Below are 25270 nucleotides of genomic sequence, written 5' to 3'. Positions count from 1 at the left end.
AAATAAGTCTATGCGCGACTTTAAGACAAATAGTGACTGAATAAAAGAGTTTGTTGCCCTAAAACTGCATCAAAAATATGATATATTTTTGTGGTGTAAACTAAGCCAAATAATAAGAGGTGCAAAGTCAAACTAGAAAGTTATATCCTATGTCAGATTTTTCATAGAGCCTCACCACACACTAATAAATTTGGTTCAGCATAAGACTGTCTGGTCTAACTGTGTACTGTATTACTTTAAGATAATTTTGCCCCACTGTGTTATGTTTAATGTTTATGCATGGGGTGTATTTTAATCTGTTAATTTTTTTGCCACAAATCAGATGATGATGATTTGATATGATATGATTTGGTATAAGTAGTTTATAAGATGGTGCAGGCTTAGGCACACATTGCTCTCACATATGACTACAGGGGCCTGGAGTTAATGGTAGCTAGGAGGAGGCAGAAGGCGCTGCCTATTCCCTACCATCCCCACATTCCTATTTTGGAAAGTGTTGAGTGTGGTGGAAAACTTTCATTTGCACAAAACTTTTTGGGTGGAGACAAAGTGGTTGGGCTTAGGTGTGAAGATGGGGGGCACATATATCAGAAGTGCAGTGCACATTTTCCCGAGACATCAGATGTATCACTGTGGGAGAGTTATCAAAGAAAACTCTGCTGAGGAATAGACCAGTGGAAAGTTACACTCCACAGTCTTATTCTGCGCCAGATAAATTATGCTGGATCATAAGTCTGGAGTAGCTTGGGACTGTGCAGACTACTATACTGTAGACCAACTATTAGTTGGTCTAGTTTATGATTGAATTTTCTGGTGCACCCACAGAATTTTCTGGCGAGTGGACTGTTTGTCATGAAGCCATGCCCCTTTTTCCTGAGACCAAACACCATTTCAGAAAAATGATATTAAACCCTGAGGATGCGTTCACATGTTCAGTTTTTAAGATCCAATTTTTGATGTCCATACCAGGAGTGTAGAGAATTCTCCAATTCTATGTTCTCATCCATTATAATCCACACCTGCTTTCGGCTTCAAAAACGGCATCTGAAAAACTGAATGTGTAAACACACCTTTGTCATTTATTATTTTTGCTTTTCTTTTTGTTCTTGATGCGCCATGTGTGCCTTTTTTTTTACGTGTAGGTGCAACAAATTAGCTTCCCTTTTGGCACGCACACCATTTTTTTGTCGCTTAAAATGAGACCAACCAAAAGCAAGTCTACCAAGTCTTTTTCACCTTCATCGATGTAAAGTCATTTCAGACACATTCGGACATGTGCCTTGGCCTGATTGCATATGCATTTCCAGGGAAACGCACGCGGTCGGTAACCAGGTCCTGGTTAGCGATCACATGCATTTCCCTGGAAACGCAAATGCAGTCGGGACTAGGCCCGCCCCCTGTGCGCTAGCGTCATGTTATGAGCGTAACGCTAGAGGAACGTGTGACCGCGACCTTAGAAAGAAGAAAAGGCAAGTGCAATGTCAGGGGACACAACAGCCCTTGTGCACCAAGTTCACCTGCATAAAAAAATAAAAACATTTTTTACCCCTAAATTGATTTATCATAAAAACAAGAAAGATATATATAGAAAACTTGTGTCTTACACATATCTAATATTAAGTATACAGTGATTTGGGAGCTGGTATACTCCCTTTAAAATGAATAGAATTATATAAATCTTTTTAAATATATCAACCCAACAGAATCCCAAAACTCTCCTATTAACCTGGAATAGAACCCTGGATAGTTTTGGATGATATAATAGGAACAGGAATAGGAAGTATAATAGGAACTCACATGTGATATAAACAGAGACTAAATGTTACTTACTGGGGCTTATTTACTAAGGGTTCCATGGACGCATTTTTATCAGGTTTTCCGACTTTTTGAAGATCGCGCCGCTTGGGACAGGGATTTAGAAGGGGATTGTGTCGCAAGTGATCGGATTTTGTGAATCGCATCATAGGACATGATTCATAATTTTTTCCACGGACAAAAGATCAGTGAAAATACAAGCCAATGTGAAAACACACATTCGTGGAAATCACTGAACCACGGACGTGAAAAAAAGCGCCAATGTGAATGAGCCCTGATGGAGAAAGAGATGAAAAGCTATGTGACTAAAATGTGACAAAGATGTTTCTCTTATCTCTTATCATGTCACTTCATAGAAACAAAAATTCTGAAAACATTTAAAAAATAAAATGATAAAAACTTGATATATAAAATCTAAACTTAAATAAACTTATTTGGGTTTATATGCTATTTAGGGAAAAGTATGTAAGGTGAATTCTCTATATTTGAGTTGGGTACACGGGGGCTTATTACATGCTTGTTAGTAAAGAATCAATCTAAATCTTTCTCATTTGGGATCCCAATTAATGTCGTACAAGCATCAAAGGGAATGGTAAATCACCCCCTTATACAAAAATGGAAAGAAGCTACAACCGAGGAAACAATCAGAGGTTTTCTCTCTTCCCACATTCGCCCCCTTAAGGCAGTCACCTCTGAAGTGGCCGTTTATCAATCTCACAGATCCCACCGCCTGAGGCTGTCTCTTCTAGCAGCTCCATTATACATTTGCATGCTTGGATCTCATTGGCTTTAAGGGCAGTGACCTCAGCGTCTGTGAGAGTAGAGTAGTCAGGGCTGGTGGTGGTAGTTGTACTTCTCAGGTAGTAGCTTGTGGTAGGGGCACTGGAATAGCTGCAAATGAAATGCACCATGATCATGACCATAACCAGAGGTCTATCCAACTAAACTATGTAAGTAAATGACCCTTATCTCCTGCTATCCTGTCTACATGGTTTGGGGGTTACTGGTCTTATTTAAAAAGACCCTTTAATTATGATATTTTAGCTACGATCAATTAACCCTTTATATTATTAGAATTTGTGCAATCCTTATCATACATTTTATAAGTTTAAATATAGCAGAGCTAAACTTCAATTGATGCCATATTAAAAAGATTTATATAAATCTTAACACTGTACATACAAAGAGTTAAATGACACATTCAGCACTGCTACATCTGTGCGTATCTCTCTACAAGATCTTACAGCCTCAAGCAAATGAGCTCAAATTTAATTGCTTCTTTTAGAATTTAAGTGCCGCCAGCAACACAATCCGAGGATTAATTCGTCCATATTCCTGTTCTTACAGTGTTAGTTTTGTGAATAGTTTGTAATAAATCTTAATAATTTGAGAATGATTAGAATGGAAACCTTATAATAAACCTTACAACAGCTGAGTTATACAAACAATTAGGATTATTATTAAAATTGTCAACATAGTTATAAACGTATTATACTTAAAACATTGTAGAAATAAAGCCTTCATGGATCAGATGCAGCAGGAATGAGTTTGTCATTTCATGAGTTTGTGCTATTGAGTTGTGTCACGCTTCATTTAGTATTAGGACTTCTATTGTTGTGCTCCATAATAGAAATTAACAGCATTGCCAGATGATGGAATCTGCACAGAACATAGCCTTATATATAGTTCTAGATAGCACTACAGCTAAACTTTACACACATGGTCAGCATAGTCCCATATTGGTGCATACTGTGTCCAGTGCTATAGCATATGATGGCCTACAGCATATAAATAAGGGTTAACAACATTAGTGTTGTTTAGTCTACAGTACATTGAGCAGATGGTTCTACTACTACATTGTATCTGCCCTGCCCTGTTAGGGGTAAAATCGTCTATACTTATTAGCCTTTTGACTGCAGATCCTGTTGCAGAAAACCTCAACCCTGTCCAAACTTGGTTGTTTTTGGGATGGGAATATGGTGCACACTACTGACCTAAAAACTTTCAGCTACCAGTTATCTATAGTGTATGGGTAGCTCCACTTCACCATTGGTAATAATAGAAGAGGGCAGGGTCTAAATGATGACATCTTCATATTATAGAGCAATCTATATAATTTTAGAATACTCTCAGCATTATTATTATATCCAGTAGTTCTATACAGTTGACGGTGATATTCCTGACTTATAAGCATCAGCTGTGAGTAAAAGGTTTGATAACGTAGCAAATAAGAGGGTAACATATAGAAATTATGACATCCTCAGTATTACAGACGCAGATTCTAGAAAGCTCTATTCTTGATCAGAAAGCCAAGTAGTTCACTGGGATTGATGTCAGTATTTACGAGATGATAAGCATACATTGGGGCACATTTATTAATGTGTGGCGCAAGGTCTGTTTTTTGACACACAATTTAATTGGCGTTTTTCACTGAGATTTCAGATTGTGGCGCAAGGCCTTAATGTATTTGGCTTGCCATAAGAAGTAAAAATGGTCATCATAAATGATAATCCACATTCATTAAGGGGTTTAGAAGTTGGTAGAGTTGTTTATTATTGGTCTACATTTTCAAGAAACTAGGAGTGCAGGAAAAGTTTTGTGAATAAAAGCTGCGCCCAAATTGAGTGATGCCATGTTTTGTAAATCTGTCGGAACAAGCGCAAATTAAAACAAAAACAGGTGCAAAACCATTAAAAAATGTTCCCCAGTGTGGCAAACTGGTCTTGAATGTATTGTACACTTCTTAGAGAATGCTCCGCACTAATTTATTTTCTTGAAACATATTTCCTATTTCACCATTGTTACAGATCATCAAACATCTGAGGAAGTGATGCTACTGGAAAGAAAACGTTCTTAGAATATAATCTAATACATGACGTCCTCAGTGCACCGACGGTGCCTGGTTATAAGAGTGTGCTGATAACTGTATCATAGGATCTTCGGGATTTATACTCATCTTAAGGTGTATCATGGTTACTTCTTCATTCTTGGAATGTTTTGGGAGGAACCAACCTCAACGCCATCGATCAAACTTTTCTTATCATTCACACCCTCATGCAAGGAGATCTGCGCAGAGAGGTCATTTTTGTCTGCCTTGGCCCTTGGAACCTGTCCGTTGCCACCCGGAAGCTCAGCCACGAGTGTGTCACTGTAGGTATAACCTTAACCTTTAGTGACATGTAATATGTGGAGTAAGGATCCTTTACCGTCTCGATCTTCATCACTTGTGGAATACTTAGAATAAGACCTTCATAAAACAGAAGGCATTGATTGGGTTCACTTCTATTGCATAAATGGTGTGGTTTAACAATGTTTGGTCTGTTTGATCAGTTGGCTTAGTTGACACCAAAAAAGGGCACCCATATATTTGGAAATTTTTCATCAACTTTTTCTGCCAACCCATGCCATTTTCAGAGCCGCTTCCTTTTGTCATACAAGTTGATAAAGTGTCTAAAAATGTGTTGCCATTGGCAAGTCGAGATAAATACTGTTGCCCAACCCGCCTCAGAAAGAATACAGCCAAAATACTCTTTTATGCGCTAGCATAGTTAGGTAAAGAGGTAACACCCCCTGCCAAGGACTTGTGACAGGAACGTCCACAAAGGGAGCAGGTGAGACTAAAGGTTGTTAGCGACATGGCACGATTGCGCGGCCAGGACATGTCCATCAGGGCTGAACTCTTTCAAAGTACCCAGAAAGGGAAATGTTCCTTTAGGAATTTCAGATTTTACTTTGCTCCTACTGTAAAATTAGGCAGAAATTATGCTGCCTTTTAGCCGCCTGTGTACTCACACAAAAAAACTTGTTCTGCCAATGCATGTTCAGAACTACCAATCAATAGCAGAAGTTCTCTTAAACAAGGTTGTAGTCCCGCTACGACCCACGGCGATCAGCTGAGCGCTGCAAGAAGTGTTGAGCGCCAACACAAAAGAAATTAAACATTGGTGTATAATGAAATCAATGCTTGGTCTGTGTTATGCTTGGACATACAGGGTCCTCCAGAAATACGCTTTGTATTCACTCTCTATTCTGGTGAATAGATGATTGGCCTAAATATGGAGGCCACTAACTATCAACTATAATATTTATTCTACTATTGATGTGCTTGCTGTCTTAGATAGTTAAAGTTAAAATATAAAGTCAATTTCTTACCTAAATATGTTTCAACAACTGGTTACCATTATGATTTACATCAGATTTCTTCCTATGTTGCTAATTTGCACATTTGCCATTTTGCCGTTCCTAAGAAAGGTCAGCAGCCATCTTTCCTACAAATAGGTACAACTATTACTGACTAAAATCTTTAATGCTTCTCTGTACGAAGACGACTCTAGGACTCGTATCAGTGATTGAAGAAATTCTTCACATATTCAAACTCTCTGATAAGAATCTTTAGTGTTTGTCGTGAAAGTGATTGCTGCGCTGAGGTCACTGTTTGACCTATGGGGGTTTCTTGTTCTGGAAGGCTGTCTGTGATCTTTTATAGTGTAAATTTCACGCTAATGTATTATCGTGTTTCATCTCAGTTGAAGTATTTTAGATATAGTTATTATCCTCCAGCTCTGAAAACCTAAAAAGCCTCTGTCCGTGGCTTAACATTTCCACTAATGCTCCTTTATACAGTATATACACAAGAATAGCACTGAGAGCAGAAATTAAGTAGTTAAATATGTAGCTAAGCGGATAATGAAAGACCAATGTGTCCATATTGAAAAGACATAGCCCCCTAGGGTTGAGTTTTATAGCAGGCACTGTGTATAACAGAATTGTTTTTTTTGTACACTAGGTTTGGAAAATGTCACTATGGGGAAGTGTTGACTGGCTGGACTGGTAGATATCAGCCTGGGACCCCCAGTGATCATTAGAACAGGGGTCCCTTGCTTACTAATTGATGGAAAGACACATTTTTTTCTACATTCAGCACTATGGCAGTGTCGGACATTGCTGAGCACTACACTTGGGTATTTCACCACTCTCACTGCTCAACCAGCCAACCCTCCTTCCCGTGATCAGTGGGGATTCAATCGGTCAGACCCTTAAAGATCAGATTGTTATCCTCTGAGGCTCTCAGCTGTCATTGCAACCACCCCCTGATGATGGTCTGTGGAGGTGGGGGCAATTAAAAAAAAGATTAGGCTAAATTAATCACTGAGTGTTCCTTGCCAACAGCGCACAAACACTAACTTAAAGTTTTCTTGATTTCTGATTTACTCCCATTCTTAAGATATTGGGGGCATTTAATATTGATTTTCAGCCTGTTTTTTGGCAGATTTCTCTTTTCCTTGCTTTGCATGTTGCACCTTATTTATGATGTTTCAGTGCCACAATATCGGTCGTTTTCGAACACTTATGCCTTTTTTTTGGGGCATAATTTGGGCACAGTTTTTAATTCCCAACTCGTTTCCTGGACTTCTAGTTTCCCGACACTTTGTTGGCGCACACTTCACACTTCACACAAAATGCTAGTCTACAGAGTTCTATTTCACCTTCATGAACGTGGAGTTAGTTCAGACCCTTTTCGTACTTGCGCCAACATCCTAGCCTAAATAACTGCACAGTTCATACACCAAAAACATAGGCCCTGGGCAAAAATTGATGAATGCCCCCCACTGAGTTTTGCTGATGTTAGGAAATTGGATCCAGACCTGAAGATAACATCCGTATAGAACAGATTAGATTTTTTTATTGAAAGTCATTTTGTCTAGAAATATCATCTCCACGCCCATAGAGGGATCTAAAGATAAAACTACAACTTAAGCCTATTAGATGCTGAGCCTGGCGTGGTATAAGGAGTCTCCAGACACATACAAGGAATAGATGTGGTTATGAGTGTACCTTTACCTATACGCCTTGTCTAGTGTACAGATTGAAAGCTGAAATATGATGATTTGTAATGTATTATGTATATAAAATGCTTGCACGCTGCATTCTTTGGATTGTAGCTTCGGGCTGTGATTAGGCCTAAGTGTCATCATTATATTACATTCAAATGGAGAACCTAGACAACAAAACCTGGGAAGTGAATGTCATGGATGTGGTTGAATGCATTGTCGTTGTTCGTCTCATTACAAAATAAGCTACCTGGAAATGTAAAGCTTGTCATGGTCATTTATGTTGCCAAACCCTCTAATTTCTGATGGGCATGGGAGCCTCCGTGGAGTTTCAACATACCCCTTCATTTTGTGCTCAGGGGAGATAAGCTGTCACAAGAATTGAATAGCAAAAGCTTAAAGGAAATCTACCAACAAAATCAATCTTGATAAACCAGGGACACTTACTCATAGATTAAGGCACTGTGATTGTAATAATCGTCTTATATTTGTTATCCATGGCCCTGTTCTTTATAAATTTTAACTTTTACAATTATGATAATGAGTTACAAGACCTCCTGTGGGTGTTACAAGAGCCCTTCCATGCTGCAGATTCACAGGCTGTAAGACTCTGCTCCCTACAAAGTGTAACAGCCTGTGAATCTGCCGCACAGAGGAGCTCTTTAAATACCCCCAGGAGCCTTTTAGGCTTATTTTCATAATTTTAAATGTTGATTTGACTCATAGATCACAGTGCCTGGATCTATGAGTAAGTGTCCCCGGTTTAACTTGCTTGAATTTAATATTATATTTCTTTTAAGGCCCCATGCACATTAGATGAATTTAATCTGCTATATCTGCAAACTCTCCCCTTGATGTTTCCCCAATCACAGATATGGGGAAAGATAAGCATAAGGCAAGTTGGTGTCCATGTTTAACTCACTTTTCCAATTAAAGACACATGTTCAGTCATCCATGTAAATGTTCGGAGTGTATGAAGGAATATCTGGTGGACTCTGGAGTAGGAACAGTAGTCTGTAAATTAAATGTAAGATTAACATTGTATAAAAGGATAAGAGTAGATGGGTAATATGTGAAATTATATGTATTATGAAATCTTTTTTACTTGAAAAGTTTTAATATTATTTGTATGTAAAGTGGATATATCCCTAAAGATACCCATACACATATACACATAACATTACAGGACTTGTTGATTTTCCACAATTGTCATTGTTTGTATAATGAAAAGTTGTACAATTTTTTTTTCTAATATACTTTCTGTATCACATGACCAGAAACCATCCACAGGAAGTAAACAATACTTCCTATTGAATGACAGCAAGCAGAGATCTAGAAAACGTTTTCATTATACAAACAATAACATTTATTTGGTAAAAATAGACAAGTCCTTTAAATTTGGGGCAAACCGAGTATCTGATGCATGTGGGGTATCCCAACTCTCAACCTATTAACTTTCATCATCAGTCAGAGGAAAGGAGCATTAGAAAGTTATTGGATCTTACATTACAATCCTTTTATTAGCAGGGAGATAAGGCAGCATCAGAGGTGTCTGGCAGCACCTAACTCTCGTCCGTTCAGAAAACATGCACACTTGACCAAGCATACACATATATGGTGGATCAAGAGTGTATGCCTAGAGAAGACTGATCAACGATCGGTGCCACTACAGAGCGTACAGGGTTGTACACTTTGCATGACACCAACATATCCTGAAGAGTTATACTGTAGTTCTGGTATTATATTTATTTATTTATTATATTACGTTCTAAAATTATATTCATGAACCAGGGGGCCCTGTATGAACAATGTTTTAAGTAGGATACAATGTTATATGTTGAGTATATATAAAATAAGAAGAATTTTAAATTTAAAATTTATAGCACCATAGATCCATGGATGTTTATGTTTTGAAACACCTATGAGAGCTGTAAGAGTGGGGACAACGTAAGCAAACTGTAAAATAGCCTAGGGCTAGCATGTTTATGCAGTGTTTTGTGGCATTTATGGAAATTAAACTATAGTATTATGTGGGAACGTAATGCAGTATTACAATTGTATTACTTTTTTTGTCTGGGCAGGGGCCTAACCAGTGATAACAGCCATAGCAGCCACTATGGGGTCCGTAGTGTCAGGGGGCCCTGTCATCCGACCTGACACTAAAGAATGGAGGATGTGCACCATTATATACATATTATGCTGCACATTGTACAGCATAATGGAAGGAGAGAGCCACAGCACCAAAGAATAAAAATGCGAAGGAGTCTTTATTGGTACATCATCCAGGCATAAAAAGAGCAACGTTTCGATTCCAATGCGAATCTTTTTCAAGCAATTGCTTAAAAAAGATTCTCATTGGAAGCGAAACGTTGCTCTTTTTATGCCTGGATGATGTACCAATAAAGACTCCTTTGCATTTTTATTCTTTGGTGCTGTGGCTCTCTCCTTCCATTATGCCATATATGAAGTTTTGAAAGCCAGAACTTTTAGCTCCGAGCACCAACCCCTAGGAGGAATTGCTGTGGATTGCTGCCCTTTTTCTCTATTTTCTGCACACTGTACAGCATAACATTTATGTAATGTGTTTATGCTGTATACGTGCATGTATCTGTAATGTGTATATGGTGTGTATATACTGTATGTGTGTATATATGCTGTACGCCTGGGTATGGCATTGTATATGTGTGTATATGTGATGTGTATATGCTCTATATGTGTGCGCATGTGCGTGAGTGTATATAAATGTGTGTGTATAAATGAAGAACTTTATGTTTATGTACATAGGTCTGTAAATGAGAGTAATATGTATATTTTAAGTGGGAAGAGGGGCACCATTCAGAGGTCTGTCTGCCTCTCCTAGTTACACCCCTAGTCTGGGCCAATTATGGCGGCATAATGTAAGTTGATCTACAGAGAAAAACTGACTTCCCTTGACATGTTATTATAAAACTGACCCAGTGTAAAGCCACCTTATAGCCACGCAGAGTTTGCTAAATGAATAGATTTTTTAGCAGCATGTGACTTGTCTATCTTCTATAGTGTTGCTATAGCGCAGTGCCCATGTAGCAGCAGGCAGGAGCGGGTGAAGTCCTGTAGGCCTCAGTTACAGGTAGCTGATGAGAGAAGTGTGCTGTGAGTGAGGTAATGTTCCTTCATCTTCATCAGTCAGGACAACTCACTTCAAACAGCCTGGAAATGACAGGATGTATTAGTCTGATTAAAGGCATGACCTCTTCTCAGCTTTATTGTCTCCCTGTGTCAGTGTCATCCATTTTCTTTTCAGATTAAAGGAAGACATGCGTAGAGTTAGATGTTAAAATTTCTTTCTCAGTCATCCATATCTACATGTCACTTGTAGTTACTTTGCTAAATGTACTGTACTTTGCACAAACTTTTTCCTTTGATCAAAAACCTCTGTCTCAATATTTGCTGATAATAGCTGTCCAGGGACTCCCGCTCATCACATTTATATGAATATATGTTTATTTTATGTGACAGTTCCACGAATCAATGGGCACCCAAAGGTGGAGCGCATACGGGAGACTGGAGGATATGACAGCACGTCCACCGTAATGAGCAGTGAGCTGGAGTCCAGCAGTTTTGTGGACTCTGATGAAGACAACACTAGCAGGTATGTACCCAGGCAATATGTTTAATAGTTTGTTGGGCTAGGAGCCTGAGACCTTCTTCCAAACTTATTATGACTTATTCTTACTTGTTATAGAAGACACGTATACCCATACCCAGATATGTTAGATATCACTGTGCTAGTTTTACAGATCCCTTAGATATTGGTGTACCAGTGTTCCAGATCTCTTAGACATCACTGGGGCAGTGTTCCAGATCTCTTAGATGTCAGTGTGCCAGCGTTCCAGTTCTCATAGATATAAGTGTGCCACATTTAATAGATATCAGTGTGCCAGTTCTCTAGCTCTTTTAGTTAAAGGAAACCTACCACTTGAAGTGGCAGGTTTCAGATGGAAATACCGGGCACCAGCTCAGGGTGAGCTGGTGCCGGTGCTTATTTTTGTTAGTGTTTTAAACCGCGGTATCGCGGTTTAAAACACTTTTTAAACTTTATAGCCGGCGCAGGGAGGTACGCGCTCGGCCTTACCATGCGCGCGACCGTGCGCGCGGCTACATAGGAAGTGAAGGAGAGCCGCGCGCATGGTAAGCGCCGAGCGCGTACCTCCCTGCGCCGGCTATAAAGTTTAAAAAGTGTTTTAAACCGCGATACCGCGGTTTAAAACACTAACAAAAATAAGCTCCGGCACCAGCTCACCCTGAGCTGGTGCCCGGTATTTCCATCAGAAACCGGCCACTTCAAGTGGTAGGTTTCCTTTAAGTGTTCCAGATCTTATAGATATCAGTGTGCCAGTGTTCTAGATCTCATAGATATCAGCATGTGTGTATGTATTTGAAATCTCATAGATATCAGTGTGTATGTGTTCCTCAGCTCGTATGTGCAGGTTTTCCAAATCTCTCAGTGTGACAGTGTTCACATAGAAACCGATTCTTATTTGATTGACAGAATCTCTAAACTGTCGCACTGTCGGTTCTATTTTGGTGATACGTATATAGTCTCTCTATTCCTACACACTAAACATGACTCTGGTAGACTAGATTCACCTTGTCCCTTCATTTTCTGGTCTTAAGCATATCTCATATTACTTGCATCATTATCTACGCCTGACGGAGAAGTAGAACAAATCCAACAAGTCATCAAGACAAGCCAAAACTTGACAAGATTTCACCAAGCAGTAAGAGTTCACTTGCCGTAGTTGCCATGGTCAAGGTGTGTTTTCTCTGCAGCAGATACCTCCTTGTCATCACATCTCTTCTTTGCGCTTCTGATCTGGCATGCTTAGTACCTTGAGATCAAGACATCTTCCCCGGGGCTTCTGTCCTGCAGGCTCTGACAAGGGTGGGATGCATGTGAGATGACAGTGGGTTTGTTTTAGAGGTTAGAGTTTAGAAACTAGTTACAATTGATGGGTTGATGTAAATCCTCATAGACAGAGCAGTACTAAAGTCTAGATCATAGCTGTCATCATGTTGGAAGAACAGATAGTAATGAGGAAATGTTGTAAATGAAGGACGACTTTTGAATTCTGACAACAATACTTCAATACGTTTGGAAACAAGCTTTTTAGTACACTACTGCAAGCCAGGGCTGGCCAATATAGGCTAAAATTAAACTGTAGATTGGTGGGGAGCACTGAACATGTTTTACTTATTGCTATAATTCCATAATTCTAGTTATGAATAAAAAATTTTAAGCCCTCTAGTCTTCTCTGGGAAATCCTTTGCCTTCTCCTGTGGAGGTACTTTCTACCTGACAGTGTGTGAAGGACTGATTGGCCGTCCATTACTAAAATCCCTGGTCTCATTCATATTTTTGCAATCCTTTTATTCTTCTGGGTTGAAATATTAATATCTGATGATGCTATAAATAACAATTATGCTTAACTGAGACGACAAATTAATTAAATTATTTGCCCCATTTGACACATAAGGTGTCATGAAGGTGCATTAGGTGGACTCCACAGAAATTGCGATTAATTCCTGGGATCCTACTACAAATATCCCCTAGAACAGTGATGACCGAGTGCCCAAACTGCAACCCAGACCCACTTATTTATTTAAAAGTTCCAACACAGCAATTATAGGAATAAGTTATTAAAATCTTCTTGCTCTGTGCTATAGCACAGCTTTCAACGGACCTGAGGACACCAATATCGTTGACAGAAGGAGGAAAAATTCGGATTGCGATTGGAGCTTCCCTTGATAAACCCTGAACAGGAAGAATTGTGGGGCCAAGAGCTGGAGCTTCAATGGCTCCAAAAAAATCTGAATATGTCCACACCTTATCTTCCTGCAGTCTCACTTTAAAATAACGCTGAGTATCTCACGTCCTGGGCCTGCAGGAGGATCTCTTAAGTCCTGTCTGGTGAATTCTGTGCTGGGGCAATGACCTGAGTGCCCACTGAGAGGGCCCAGAGTGCCACATTTGGCACCCGTGCCATAGTTTCACCACCACTGCCCTAGGACAATGCTTCTATTTCAACTGGACTTTTTTTTATCATCTGAGGTACATCACACATTAGAACTTCATGTTATACATGGGCAGGGGAAGTAAACAATTTGGTTAACAAATGTTTGAGAGATACTGAAAGGAGATTTGGTGAAACATAATGGTGCTTCAGTTTCTTTTGTCATGTCAAGATTTTGTCATGGAGGTTGTTGTCCAAAATAAGAGAAGAGGTTCTGCTTTTTATTTCGGAAACTGTGCCACATCTACCACATGGCCTTGGTGTGGCCCTATTCAGCTTATATGAAAGCTAATCTCAGGTACATACTACACATATGCTATTCCACAACCCCCACACCTTGTCTCTCGTTTTGCTATGTTCATTGCAATATTCCATTTTTCTTGCAATTACTGCTGGTGATAATTAACTTTCTGTCCAGAAGGCATGACCAGCTTTGCACATTTCTGCAAATTACATCTAAAAAAAGAGAAAAGCCTAGCAAGGCATATGTTAGCACAAATCAAGCAGCAAGGCTTTTGTCTTCCATGTGACATTGTGTATGTATATCGCCAGTATTTAGGCTCCTTCTCCCAAGAATGAAATCATTGCTGCTGGCGATGTAAAAATATCTGTCATCCTGAGAGCAGATTAATTACCACAGGAATTTCACGGGCACAGATCTTGGACACGCAGGGCTGAAGATGAAAGGCTTCTACAAACACATCTCCCCAACAATGAGCAGATTTCGTTGTCCAAGTCGCCTTTTCACCATAAGCATGAATAAAACACAACTGAGTGGAATGAATATTTCATGATACTGCAGTGTTTTATATGTACAGGGATTTCGCTTTCTGTGGTGCAGAGGTCGCAGCTGTAACCTGGGCCTGGTGTCTGAGGGAACTAAAGGCCTTACCACCACAATAGAAGACACCACCATAATTATTGGTACATTCTGCTTTATGGCCTACCTGCTTTATGCCTATATACATACACATGTCAGTATCTCTGTGTATGTATACAGTGTAAACTAATGGGGTCATTGTATGCGTACAATGACCCCAATACTCCCTTAACATTATAGCAAGGGCAGGTATATAGTGTAAGGATACTCAACAGACTAATTCCCCACTGATTCTATGCTGCTGCCCTCCTGTTACTTTTTGGACATGTTTTAAAAATATTGTTGCTACAGCCCATAAGCCATAACCCTCATAGGAAAAAAATAGTATAACGGTCTTGGATCCCCTCGGGTCTTATGTCTAGACAAAAAGTTTTAATATATTTTAATGATTTAATATAATTTGATGGGCTGCAGGTTACATACTGGGGGCACAGGCTGGTAGGCTGTATACTGGGGGCAGGGGCTGCAGGCTGTATACTGCGGGACAGGGGCTGCAGGCTGTATACTGGGGGCACAGGTTGGCAGGCTGTATACTGGGGGCTGGGGCTGCAGACTGTATACCGGTGGCAGTGTGCTTGGTTTACAATCCTTGATCCTGGTGGTAGATATCCTTTAAGCAGTGACAGCTGAGAGATATAGAAACCTGAAAAAGTTTCTAATGACTTAACTCTTTACATACACACGAGCGATTTCACACTGTTGATAAATTACCCAATAAATCACCAATGGAACAACCTGGGCACAGGACAGAGACTTAGATTTAGGAAAACACAACTTTAATAATACAATCAAAATACATGTCATACAATTCATCTGAACTAGCCAATGGGGATGCGCAGAGCATGAAGTATTACTTCAGAGAAGAAGTTTTCCCTTCATGTAATTAATAAAGACTTTTTTCTAGATCCATAATTGTTAGCCCTCCATAACACACTTCTTTTCTCAAATCGAAATATAACACTATACGGATAGCACAATCAAAATGGATGTGAATAGTAGTATAATAAATATATATATATTTTTTTATTCTGCAGGTTAAGCAGCTCCACGGAACAAAGCACATCCTCGAGACTTATACGAAAGCACAAACGAAGGCGACGGAAGCAGAAGATGAGGCAGATCGATAGGGTGAGAAAATAAGCTTCTTTTAATAGAAAAATATCCATAGATTTTGCTCAAGGGGCAAGAGCTTCTACTAGCATGCTGTCGTCTTGGTGTGCAAGATGGTGACTCCCACATGACACACGACATTGTATATGTATACAGTATACAAATGCATTATACCAGGAAAATAATCCATTACAATAATGAACTTTCAAATGTAAGTAAACACTAAAAATGTATAAACAAATGCAGGTGATAATATTAAACTTGTAATATACTTTATTAAAGAGATATGTTCTTATGTCCTTCTTTTTCCTCCTCCATTCTTCTTTAAGCAGTTTGTGTACATCAGTGTACTGTCCTGTATCCACTGACAGCGGAGAGATAAAGGAACCTGATAAAGTGTCTAATGACTTAACTCTTTACAGACAGTCCCTGGATAGTGTAATTACAGAGCTGAATTATCAAGTGAAATGTCTCTTGGTATGGAAAGAGTTAATCCTTTGCTTATTTCTTTATCTATATGCTGTATAAAGGACTTCAGAGCAGGACACTGCTCACTACAAGAGAAAGAAGGAGCAGAAATAAGACACAGAGAAGCTGCTTTACTTAATAGTAAACTTTATAATATACTTAATTATCACCAAAACTAATCAGTTCTGCCAGAAATAAGGTTTAGTTATGCTTTAAAACACACAATGCAATGCTGTAGGATGTTACCAATAAATACTTCTCTCTTATTCCTTCTTTTTTTCTTCCCCTTAGTCCTCATCATTCAGCAGCATTACCGACTCGACCATGTCCCTGAATATCATCACGGTCACGCTGAATATGGGTACGTAATAGCACTGTTTTATATACTATGTCCTTAGTTCTCTCATTTTACTTGATGATATTCATGAAACAAATTTGCTTCATGTGAACACTGACTCTCCAGTCTCTGAATGAATTGCAAAAAATAATGAGAGGGTTTTATCAAGGCTTGTACTGGCGTATAGTGCAATTCCATGTCAGGCCCGCACGGTCGGGCACCAGCTATACTAAAAGACCAGAGCAAGTGCTTGATAAATCTCCCTTGGTCCCCCCCCCCCCCATGGCTGCTGTTTGGGCCCTTCACTTCTGAATGATGTGGGTTGGCAGTTGTTGGTAAGTTCTCTGTGTAAGTAGGCAACAGTAGGAATTTCATTTTATGTTACTATGGCTCTATCCAGGAACATGTACTACTTTATGTACATAGTCTATGACAGTGATGGCAAACCTTTTAGACACCAAGTGCCCAAACTACAACCAATACCCGCATATTTTTCGCAAAGTGCCAATGCGACAATTTAAGCAGTAACTTATTACTCCCTGGTTTAAATTGTATAGGCACCTGAGGACATCAATACAGTAGAAAGAAGCAGGAATAGTTTGGATTATTGTAGTTTCCTTCTAGGGTCCTGGACTGCCTGGGACTGCAAGAGGCCATGAGTCCTGTCTGGCGAACTCTACACTGGGGTGATGGTGCAGGTGCCCATAGAGAGGGCTCTGAGTGCCACCTCTGGCACCCGTGCCGTAGGTTCGCCACCACTGGTCTATGACTAACATACATTACTACATGTAAAAGTCTCATACATGACATGAATGTTGGTCTAATAATCTTCTGTTATATTTTTTTTGTCTTCCTAGAGAAATATAACTTCTTAGGGATCAGTATTGTAGGCCAGAGCAATGACCGAGGGGATGGGGGAATCTATATTGGATCCATTATGAAAGGTGGTGCTGTAGCCGCAGATGGACGAATTGAGCCTGGAGATATGCTCCTACAGGTGTAGTATATGGCTGGGTTATATTATGTTGTTTCTACAGTACATGCAGTGTTTTTCCAAATTTTTTTGATGCTAAGAAAGTACACAAACCCATAATCCTCAATACAATCCAGAATCTTATCTTAGGAAGCATGGTGCCTCTATCTAATGCTCAGAAGACTGATGTAAAGGAGATGTCCACCCTGAGAGCCATTATACAATCTGCATATATAGCGAAGGCCCAGCCCACACCTCTGTTATTGGCTTCCTATATGAAAACGATAATTTCAACAGATCCATACTTATCTTTAGGATAATATCTGAAAATATGTACCCATTCACCTATGACCACTACTGTACTTAATTACTTAAAGTTCAGAGAACATCTATAAACAAATGCACACGTAAAGTTTCCAAGACCCCTTTCCTTCTCACATGTCTTCAGCCATGTCCTGGATGAACTATGTCACATATACATAGGTCTGTGCCTATAGGTTTCCTCGAACACAAGTTAGCATCTGCTGAGGCTTACATTAATAAGCGGTGGAGTTTAGGTTTAGGGGTTCTTATCAAATTGATATCATATTTGCTGTATGATAATACTAAGATTCAATTAGCTTTACCAAGGCAAACCATGGATAGTGTGAGCACGCTGATCAAAGTGCCCAATTTTCGGTTGCCATTGGTTACAACAAGTCTGATCTGTAGGCACCACAATATTAATTAAGTCTGCCTTATGGTATTATTCCATCCTGAAAGACAAAAGTGGAGTAACGCTGCTGAAACAACAAGCAAGATGTGGGCCGCTTATCACAAAGCCTCAGGAGTCATTTACAAGATTACTTGTGTTTCTTTGAGTTTGCAGCTATTACTCAGGGGATGCTTTAATGCCATCACAGGCTCGTGTCAGCCGCCTTTGATTTTACTAAGCCTAATATATACTGGGAATTGTTTCCCTTTTTTTAACCTCCCCAATTTAAATGAAGAATGAGGAATAAACCATGTTCTTTGCATTTTAATATTTTCGGGAAAGGTGCCAGGCATACAAAATACAGGCAGTGTCATGTCGCTTATCATTTAGTCGATGTGGGTAGCAATTATCATGTGAGATCCAAAAATATGATCTGACTACCACATATTGATGTATAATATTAATAGTGATAACTATTGTAACTATATAATCAATGGCATTTTACAGGTGAATGATGTCAATTTTGAGAACATGAGCAACGATGACGCAGTCAGAGTTTTAAGGGAAATTGTATCCAAACCAGGGTATGTAATATGCTAGTCATGGTTTTATATCTTTTTGCGAACATAAATGTGTGTGATTATATGTATGTATGTACCGTATTTTTTTCGGACTATAAGGCGCACTAAAAATCCTTTGATTTTCTCAGAAATAAAAGGTGCGCCTTATAGTCCAGTGTGCCTTATACAGGCAGTCCCCGGGTTACATACAAGATAGGATCCGGAGGTTTGTTCTTAAGTTGAATTTGTATGTAAGTCGAAACTGTATATTTTATAATTGTAGATCCTGACAAAAAATTTTTTGTCCCCAGTGACAATTGGAGTTTAAACATTTTTTGCTGTAATGGGACCAAGGATTATCAATAAAGCTTCATTACAGACACCTTACAGCTGATAATTACAGTCTGGGACTATAGTAAAGCATTCAGAGAGCTTCACCAGAGGTCACAGTGGGCAGAGTGGTCTGTCTGTAACTATGGGTTGTCTTTAAGTCGGGTGTCCTTAAGTAGGGGACCGCCTGTATATGAACTGTACTTACAGACAACAGCTGGCTTGAACTCTGCACAGGTCTGCCATCTGCTGGTCATTCATCCTTATAATCAGGTGCGCCTTATATATGAACCTAGACGTTTTAGCAGGCATTTATTGATGGTGCGCCTTATACTCCAGTGCGTCTTATAGTCCGAAAAATACTGTATATATGTATATTTGGTACATAAGCTATACATATCTAAATATGTGTCACTTTAATTAGTGTCACTAAACTCCAAGGTATTACACTCCTTTATGCAGTTTTAAATAAATAAATAGTTTCCCTATATTTAAAATATAACTAAACTTTACATTTCATAAATTAATATTGAGGGTAATATTAAACTTTGCAATATAGCATATTTTTCAGACTACAAGACGCTCCTTACTAGACACTAAGACACACCCCAGATATAGTCATCAAAAAAAGGAAAAATATATTCCAATCAAACCCAATCAAAAATTCCCTGGTGGTCAGACACACTCAAGCACAGCAATGCTCAATGCTGCATATACATACACACAGAGCGCTTTTACAACTATTCACTCATACATAGAGCTCTGCTAGTACCTCTGCTCTGCTAGTCCCAACTATGGCAAGTCCCAACCTCTGGCTCTGACCCAACCAGTAGCATGAAAGGGTTCATAGACCTTACAGTGATGAAGCATGTGATCAGTCACGTGCTTCTGAAACCACTCTAGGTCCTCATGTCGGGCCAGCTAGAGAGCAGTGCCAGGGAGAGAGCAGTTAGGGGCTTTGCTCTCTCTGAGATCAGGTGAAATGCTTTGTCAGCGGCTTCATCTGATCTCCATTACAACGGACAGGAGGGTCTGGAAGTGTTTTATCCTCCTGACCTTTGGACTATTCCAGCCAGACTAAAAGGTGTGTTGCTGAAAAGTGTGTCTTCTATTCCTATTTTTCTCCTATTCATCCGGCTGTTAAAATACCTTTATTTTCACATAAATAGCAGATAGATATGGAGAAGATGCTTTATCAATAATATGCTTTATCAATCATAGCAAATTCATTGAATAATTCATAATGCAGGGCCTGAAGGGGCAACAGGACTCATTTTCATTTATTCCTAGAACCTTGCTAGAACATGCTCCTCCCTTCAGGCCTTGCAGAAAGTATAATTCAATGAATACAGCAACGTATAAATTGTCATAGCACATCCCAAGTAAAATCTGATATCTTTATTCTTCAATCCTTAAAAGTTACATCGCAAGGTATGTAATAGGTGTAATATGTGTTTCCGCTAACAACTAAGCCTTACTCATGGTATGGTATACTCATAGTATCGTATACCATGAGTAAGGCTTAGGTGTTAGCTGAAACGCATGGGTATGAAGGACTATTGTTTATATTTTATATAATTCAATGAATTAGCTGTTACTTAAAGGGGTTCTCAGGAGGTGGAAAAACTTGGCTGCAGTCTTCCAAAAACAGCACCACACCTGACCAAGGTTACTGCCAGTACTGCAGCTCAGCTGTATAGAAATGAATGGAGCTTAGTTGCAATACCACACACTACCCATGGTCAGGTGAGGTGCTGTTTTTGGAAGACTGTAGCCGTGTTTTTCTTTTGTTTTAAAGTGAAAAATCAGTTTTCTCCAATCCACAAGATAACTTGCTAATTGGTGGGGGTCCATGTGGTGGGACTGGTCGCACAAGCTCCATGCTGCTCTATTCATCTCTATGGAACTTATAGAGATAGCTGAGCGCTATCCGTGTCAGTTCCATAGAAAGTAAATGGAGTGGCAGTGTGCATGTCCAGCCTGCCGCTCCATTCATTTGGGGTTAAACAGGGGCTGATTCCACCACTGAGACCGCCACAATTAGCAGGTTATCTCCATTCCTGGGGACAGGGGATAGGTTGTTGTGACTGGTCATCGCCTTTAACTCCTTACAGACCTAGAGAATATTTTACTTGATAGAATTTATCTCCCTACAAACCTGAATTGGAATATTATCCATGTGTGTAAGGAGTTATTTAGGTGTAATCTGAAAAAGAATGATAAAAATAAAGTATTATGGCCAAATACCATATGCAGGTGACCTACGTGAAGGGTCCATTTACTCTTGCTGGTCCTGACATAAAAATGTTTATGGATCTGTGTCACAGGACATTTTTTATTGTTTTCTCAGGCCAATTAGCCTCACTGTAGCAAAATGTTGGGATCCCACTCCAAGAAGCTATTTCACCATTCCAAGAGGTAAGTCACTTATGATTTTTAGGGCTATCCTTTCTTTCACTATTATGACTGCATATTATGTGGTCATTGTGTGAATATTGAACCCTACAGAGCAGCCTATAAGGTTCAGTAGAAATATATTGTCAGTGGTTCAGGAGGTTTAATAACTACAAATTTAGCGAAGGTATAGAATTACTGCAGTATTTATTTTCAATTCTTTTCAGTTTCATTCATAAATATATTATTTTTTCTATTTGCTGTTTCTTTTTTCTGTGCATTTATAACACAATAAAATGCTGTAAAAATATCCATTGTCTTTTTTGCAAAACCTATACAGACTTATGTGTCTCTGTGGTAACAGACTACAAACTGTCTGACTGCAGCCTGATAAGGATAATTCATCCTGAGAGCAGATGTACAGAGACTATAGATTTTTGTGTCAACTCATTCCAGCTACTCTGAAAATAAGATCAGCCTCTCCAAAATTTCTGAGCTTCCAGGCAAATGTGATCAGTATGTACATTGTGTGCATATCTTTAGGCAAATTAGTAGCAAGTCACAATCGATTGCTAGTTTTAAAACAGAAAAACAAAGTCTTCTTGAGGTTGCAGATCAATACAGGCAGTCCCCGGGTACATACAAGATAGGGTCTGTAGGTTTGTTCTTAGGTTGAATTTGTATGTAAGTCGGGACTGTATATTTTATCATTGAAGCTCCAGACAGAACTTTTTTGGTCTCTGTGACAATTGGATTTTAAAAATGTTGGGTTGTCATAAGGATTAACAATAAATATTAATTACAGACACCTGTGATAACTCTTATAGATGTTTATTGTAGCCTAGGACTAAAGTACAATAAATTACCAATATCCAGAGGTCCGTTTGTAACTAGGGGTGGTATGTAAGTCGAGTGTTCTTAAGTAGGGGACCGCCTGTATACACAGTTCTTGGAAGGGAATTGTGATGAGGATTTTAATTGATTTGTAATAACTGGAAATTACTCCATATAGCTAATAGTAAGATACTACATAGATGTGAAGAAATGCAGACTTAAATATTACAATGTTATTCCCTTACAGCACATTCTGGCCTGTTCACTATTGTTTAGTAACTTTTTGTTCTTTTTTTTCTCCTTTGTTCTATTTGTAGCGGAACCTGTGAGACCGATAGACCCGGCTGCCTGGATCACTCATACCTCAGCCCTGACGGGAACATACCCCCGTTACGGTATGAGCCCCTCCATGAGTATCATCACATGCACCAGCTCCTCATTAACAAGCTCTATACCTGAGTCGGAAAGTAAGTCACACTGCAGCCCCCGCACTGTGCGCAGGACTGATCCTGCTCTGGGGCAGCAGTGTAACCCAAACCCAAAATCCTCCTAACCAGCCAAGCAGAAGGATGTGCTTGTTATCCTGCCTCCTGCTTGCTACTTCCAAGTAGATTATCTAACCTATAATGCTGCTTTATATAGAATAGATGTTAACAGAATGGTGTAGAGCAGAGGTGGGCAGCTGTTTCCTGTTTGCTGAATAGGAACTACAAGACCCACCATTGTTCAGCCATGATGGGATTTGTAATTCCACAAATTAAAGGGGTTGGCCACTTTACCTTAGGTTTTTTTGTAATGTGTGTGTAAATGGGGAGCGGGGGATAGTAATAGTGCTGTTCTGCTTTATTGATATGCAAATTGAAGCCTCCTCTTCAGCCAGACATTCCATAAAATGGCCACAGATAGAGGGTCATGTGATCTATATTTGTCCATGAACAATCGCCCTGCCAAAACCGTAATCTTATATTAATGAATACTATCATAAGGTCCGGGCAATGGACAGACAGAGATCACATGATCCTCCTTTTTATGGACAGGAATGTCTGGATGATGAGATAAAAGACAGTAGCCTCGACTTTTCTTATAAATAAAGCAGTGCAGAACTTTTAATAGATGCATATTGTTAAATTACCTCATATCCTGCTCTCACACACTCACAAAAAAAAAAATATATATGAGGTAAAGTGGCCAGCCCCCTTAAGGTTGGTGGGGGCCTGATTTACTAAACAAAACACCAATCTATTTCACATTCACTTGATTGAAGCCGATTTAATAAGCAGTATATTATTTGCCTAATTGGGTGAGTGGTATAAATGAGCTATGCTATGGAATGATGAAAATTTACATGATACACCCATTTTTAATGAATTGGTACCCACATCTAAGAATGTGGAGCTATGTCACTAAACTATTGCTGTTGGTGACTATCTCTATTGCCCAGTATCTCAAATCTAGTTCTACACTTAGCATGCTAAAGGTCTAGATATGCCCAAAGACCAAAAATGTAAATCAGGCTATGTTACCAACACACTGTCACATTTGTGTCTTTGCTGGTTGCAAGTTCTTCTCTCTTTCTGCTTTTCCATTACTAGATGGATTGTGTGGCTGGCTCAGCAGATCTATCTCATGTAACTTTTAGGAAGTCTTTCATTCACAGACTTAGAGTTAAAGGGAACCTCTCACCAGTAATGTCATTTTTAGCTGGTAACAGGTTCCAATAGGTTTTGCTATGGTGATTTTAAAAATACCTTTGTCAGCATTCTGAATACTGCCACTTCTTTATAAAACTTTATAATTCACATTAGCTGGCTCCCTGCAAGCAGCATGTGGTGAGTCCTGGGGGAGGGCTGCTGCAGCCTGTGTCTCTTCATGCATTCTTCCTCTACTCTCCTCCACACCACCCCCTCTCTCGCCTGCCCAATCCACATGAGAGAGGACTGTAGATTTACACCCTAAGTTATTTAGGATGTAAGAGATGGAGATTGGAGATGCGAAATGGTAAATCCAGAATAATTTTAAAAAATCTAACAAAATCTTACAACACGTTCATAAATTGTATTTGGGTTGAATTTTGAAACTGAACTCAAGAGCAATGTCTGAACGTGTCCTTAGTGCACAGATTTACCCATAAAACAGAAATCAGGGGAAGGAGAGCACACAGTCTTCCAAATACTATAGCTGGACATGACTGATATTAATTGTTGCCACTATAGTCCATTGCTTTAAAATCGTAAAATAGGGGGTTGTAGTTATGCAAGTGCTGCTGCCTTTGTAAAGCAGTGGCAGTAGTTTTTCTTTCCCTGGATGATCTGGCCAATTATGGTAAAAAAAGTTTAGTACTTGTGATGGGGACTTCAGTACCATCAAGTGGTAGTGGTTTACTCTCAGATAATATTGAATTCACATAGTTCTAGAAGCACTGAAGCATATATTATATGTTATTGTCTCAGATAATTGCTCATTGGGAGTCAGATGACAGATTCCATTGGTTTGCCTTTTCACCTCAGCAGGAGGAGACATGTTGTCCATTGTGAAGGGTCTACGGTGAGGTTTTTGAAGGTAGTGAGGGAGGTGATACTGTATCATCTTTCTTATTTAAGGAGATATATGTTACCACAATTAGTTTTCTTATGTCCTGTCACATTGATGATCCGTGTTGGGTATTGTCCACTTGGGTTTAGCTAATATTTTATGTCACTTTAAAGATAAATGCTTCTTTTTGGTGTCATGTTGACCATAGAGGTTTTGTATTTCTGAGACCAGCAGACCTTAAAACCATTGACCTTTGTGGATCATGACACCTGGCTTCTGAGTACATTTTATGACTGAATAGGACAACTCCTTTGAAGTGAGTCAACTAGCAGTTTTGACCATAGAAACTGCAGTTTTAGGTAGCTGCCCTGGAGATATGTGTAACTATACCTTTGTGTCTTGTTTTTAGTAGCACAGCAACTCCAATTAAAGTACAACTCCAATATTTTTTCACAAATA

The 25270-nt window shown here is 39.3% G+C and overlaps 1 protein-coding gene across 4 annotated transcripts in view; it reads left to right on the top strand.

Annotated features, from left to right (window-relative positions):
- DVL1 (dishevelled segment polarity protein 1) overlaps positions 1-25270 on the top strand; it is a 125044-nt gene that overhangs the window by 84881 nt on the left and 14893 nt on the right. For 2 of the 4 annotated variants that reach the window (XM_072156038.1, XM_072156041.1), the window contains exons 5-11: positions 11145-11277; positions 15614-15707; positions 16449-16518; positions 17352-17491; positions 18669-18745; positions 21402-21469; positions 22597-22746. In XM_072156038.1, the coding sequence (XP_072012139.1) occupies positions 11145-11277; positions 15614-15707; positions 16449-16518; positions 17352-17491; positions 18669-18745; positions 21402-21469; positions 22597-22746 (732 nt within the window). Of the gene's footprint in view, positions 1-4622; positions 4966-11144; positions 11278-15613; positions 15708-16448; positions 16519-17351; positions 17492-18668; positions 18746-21401; positions 21470-22596; positions 22747-25270 lie in introns of those variants that run through there. The other 2 variants (XM_072156040.1, XM_072156039.1) reach the window with 2 other exon arrangements.

The sequence above is a fragment of the Engystomops pustulosus genome, chromosome 6 (assembly GCF_040894005.1).
Source record: "Engystomops pustulosus chromosome 6, aEngPut4.maternal, whole genome shotgun sequence".
Lineage (NCBI taxonomy): Eukaryota > Metazoa > Chordata > Amphibia > Anura > Leptodactylidae > Engystomops > Engystomops pustulosus.
This window is presented reverse-complemented; position numbering and strand designations above follow the sequence as displayed.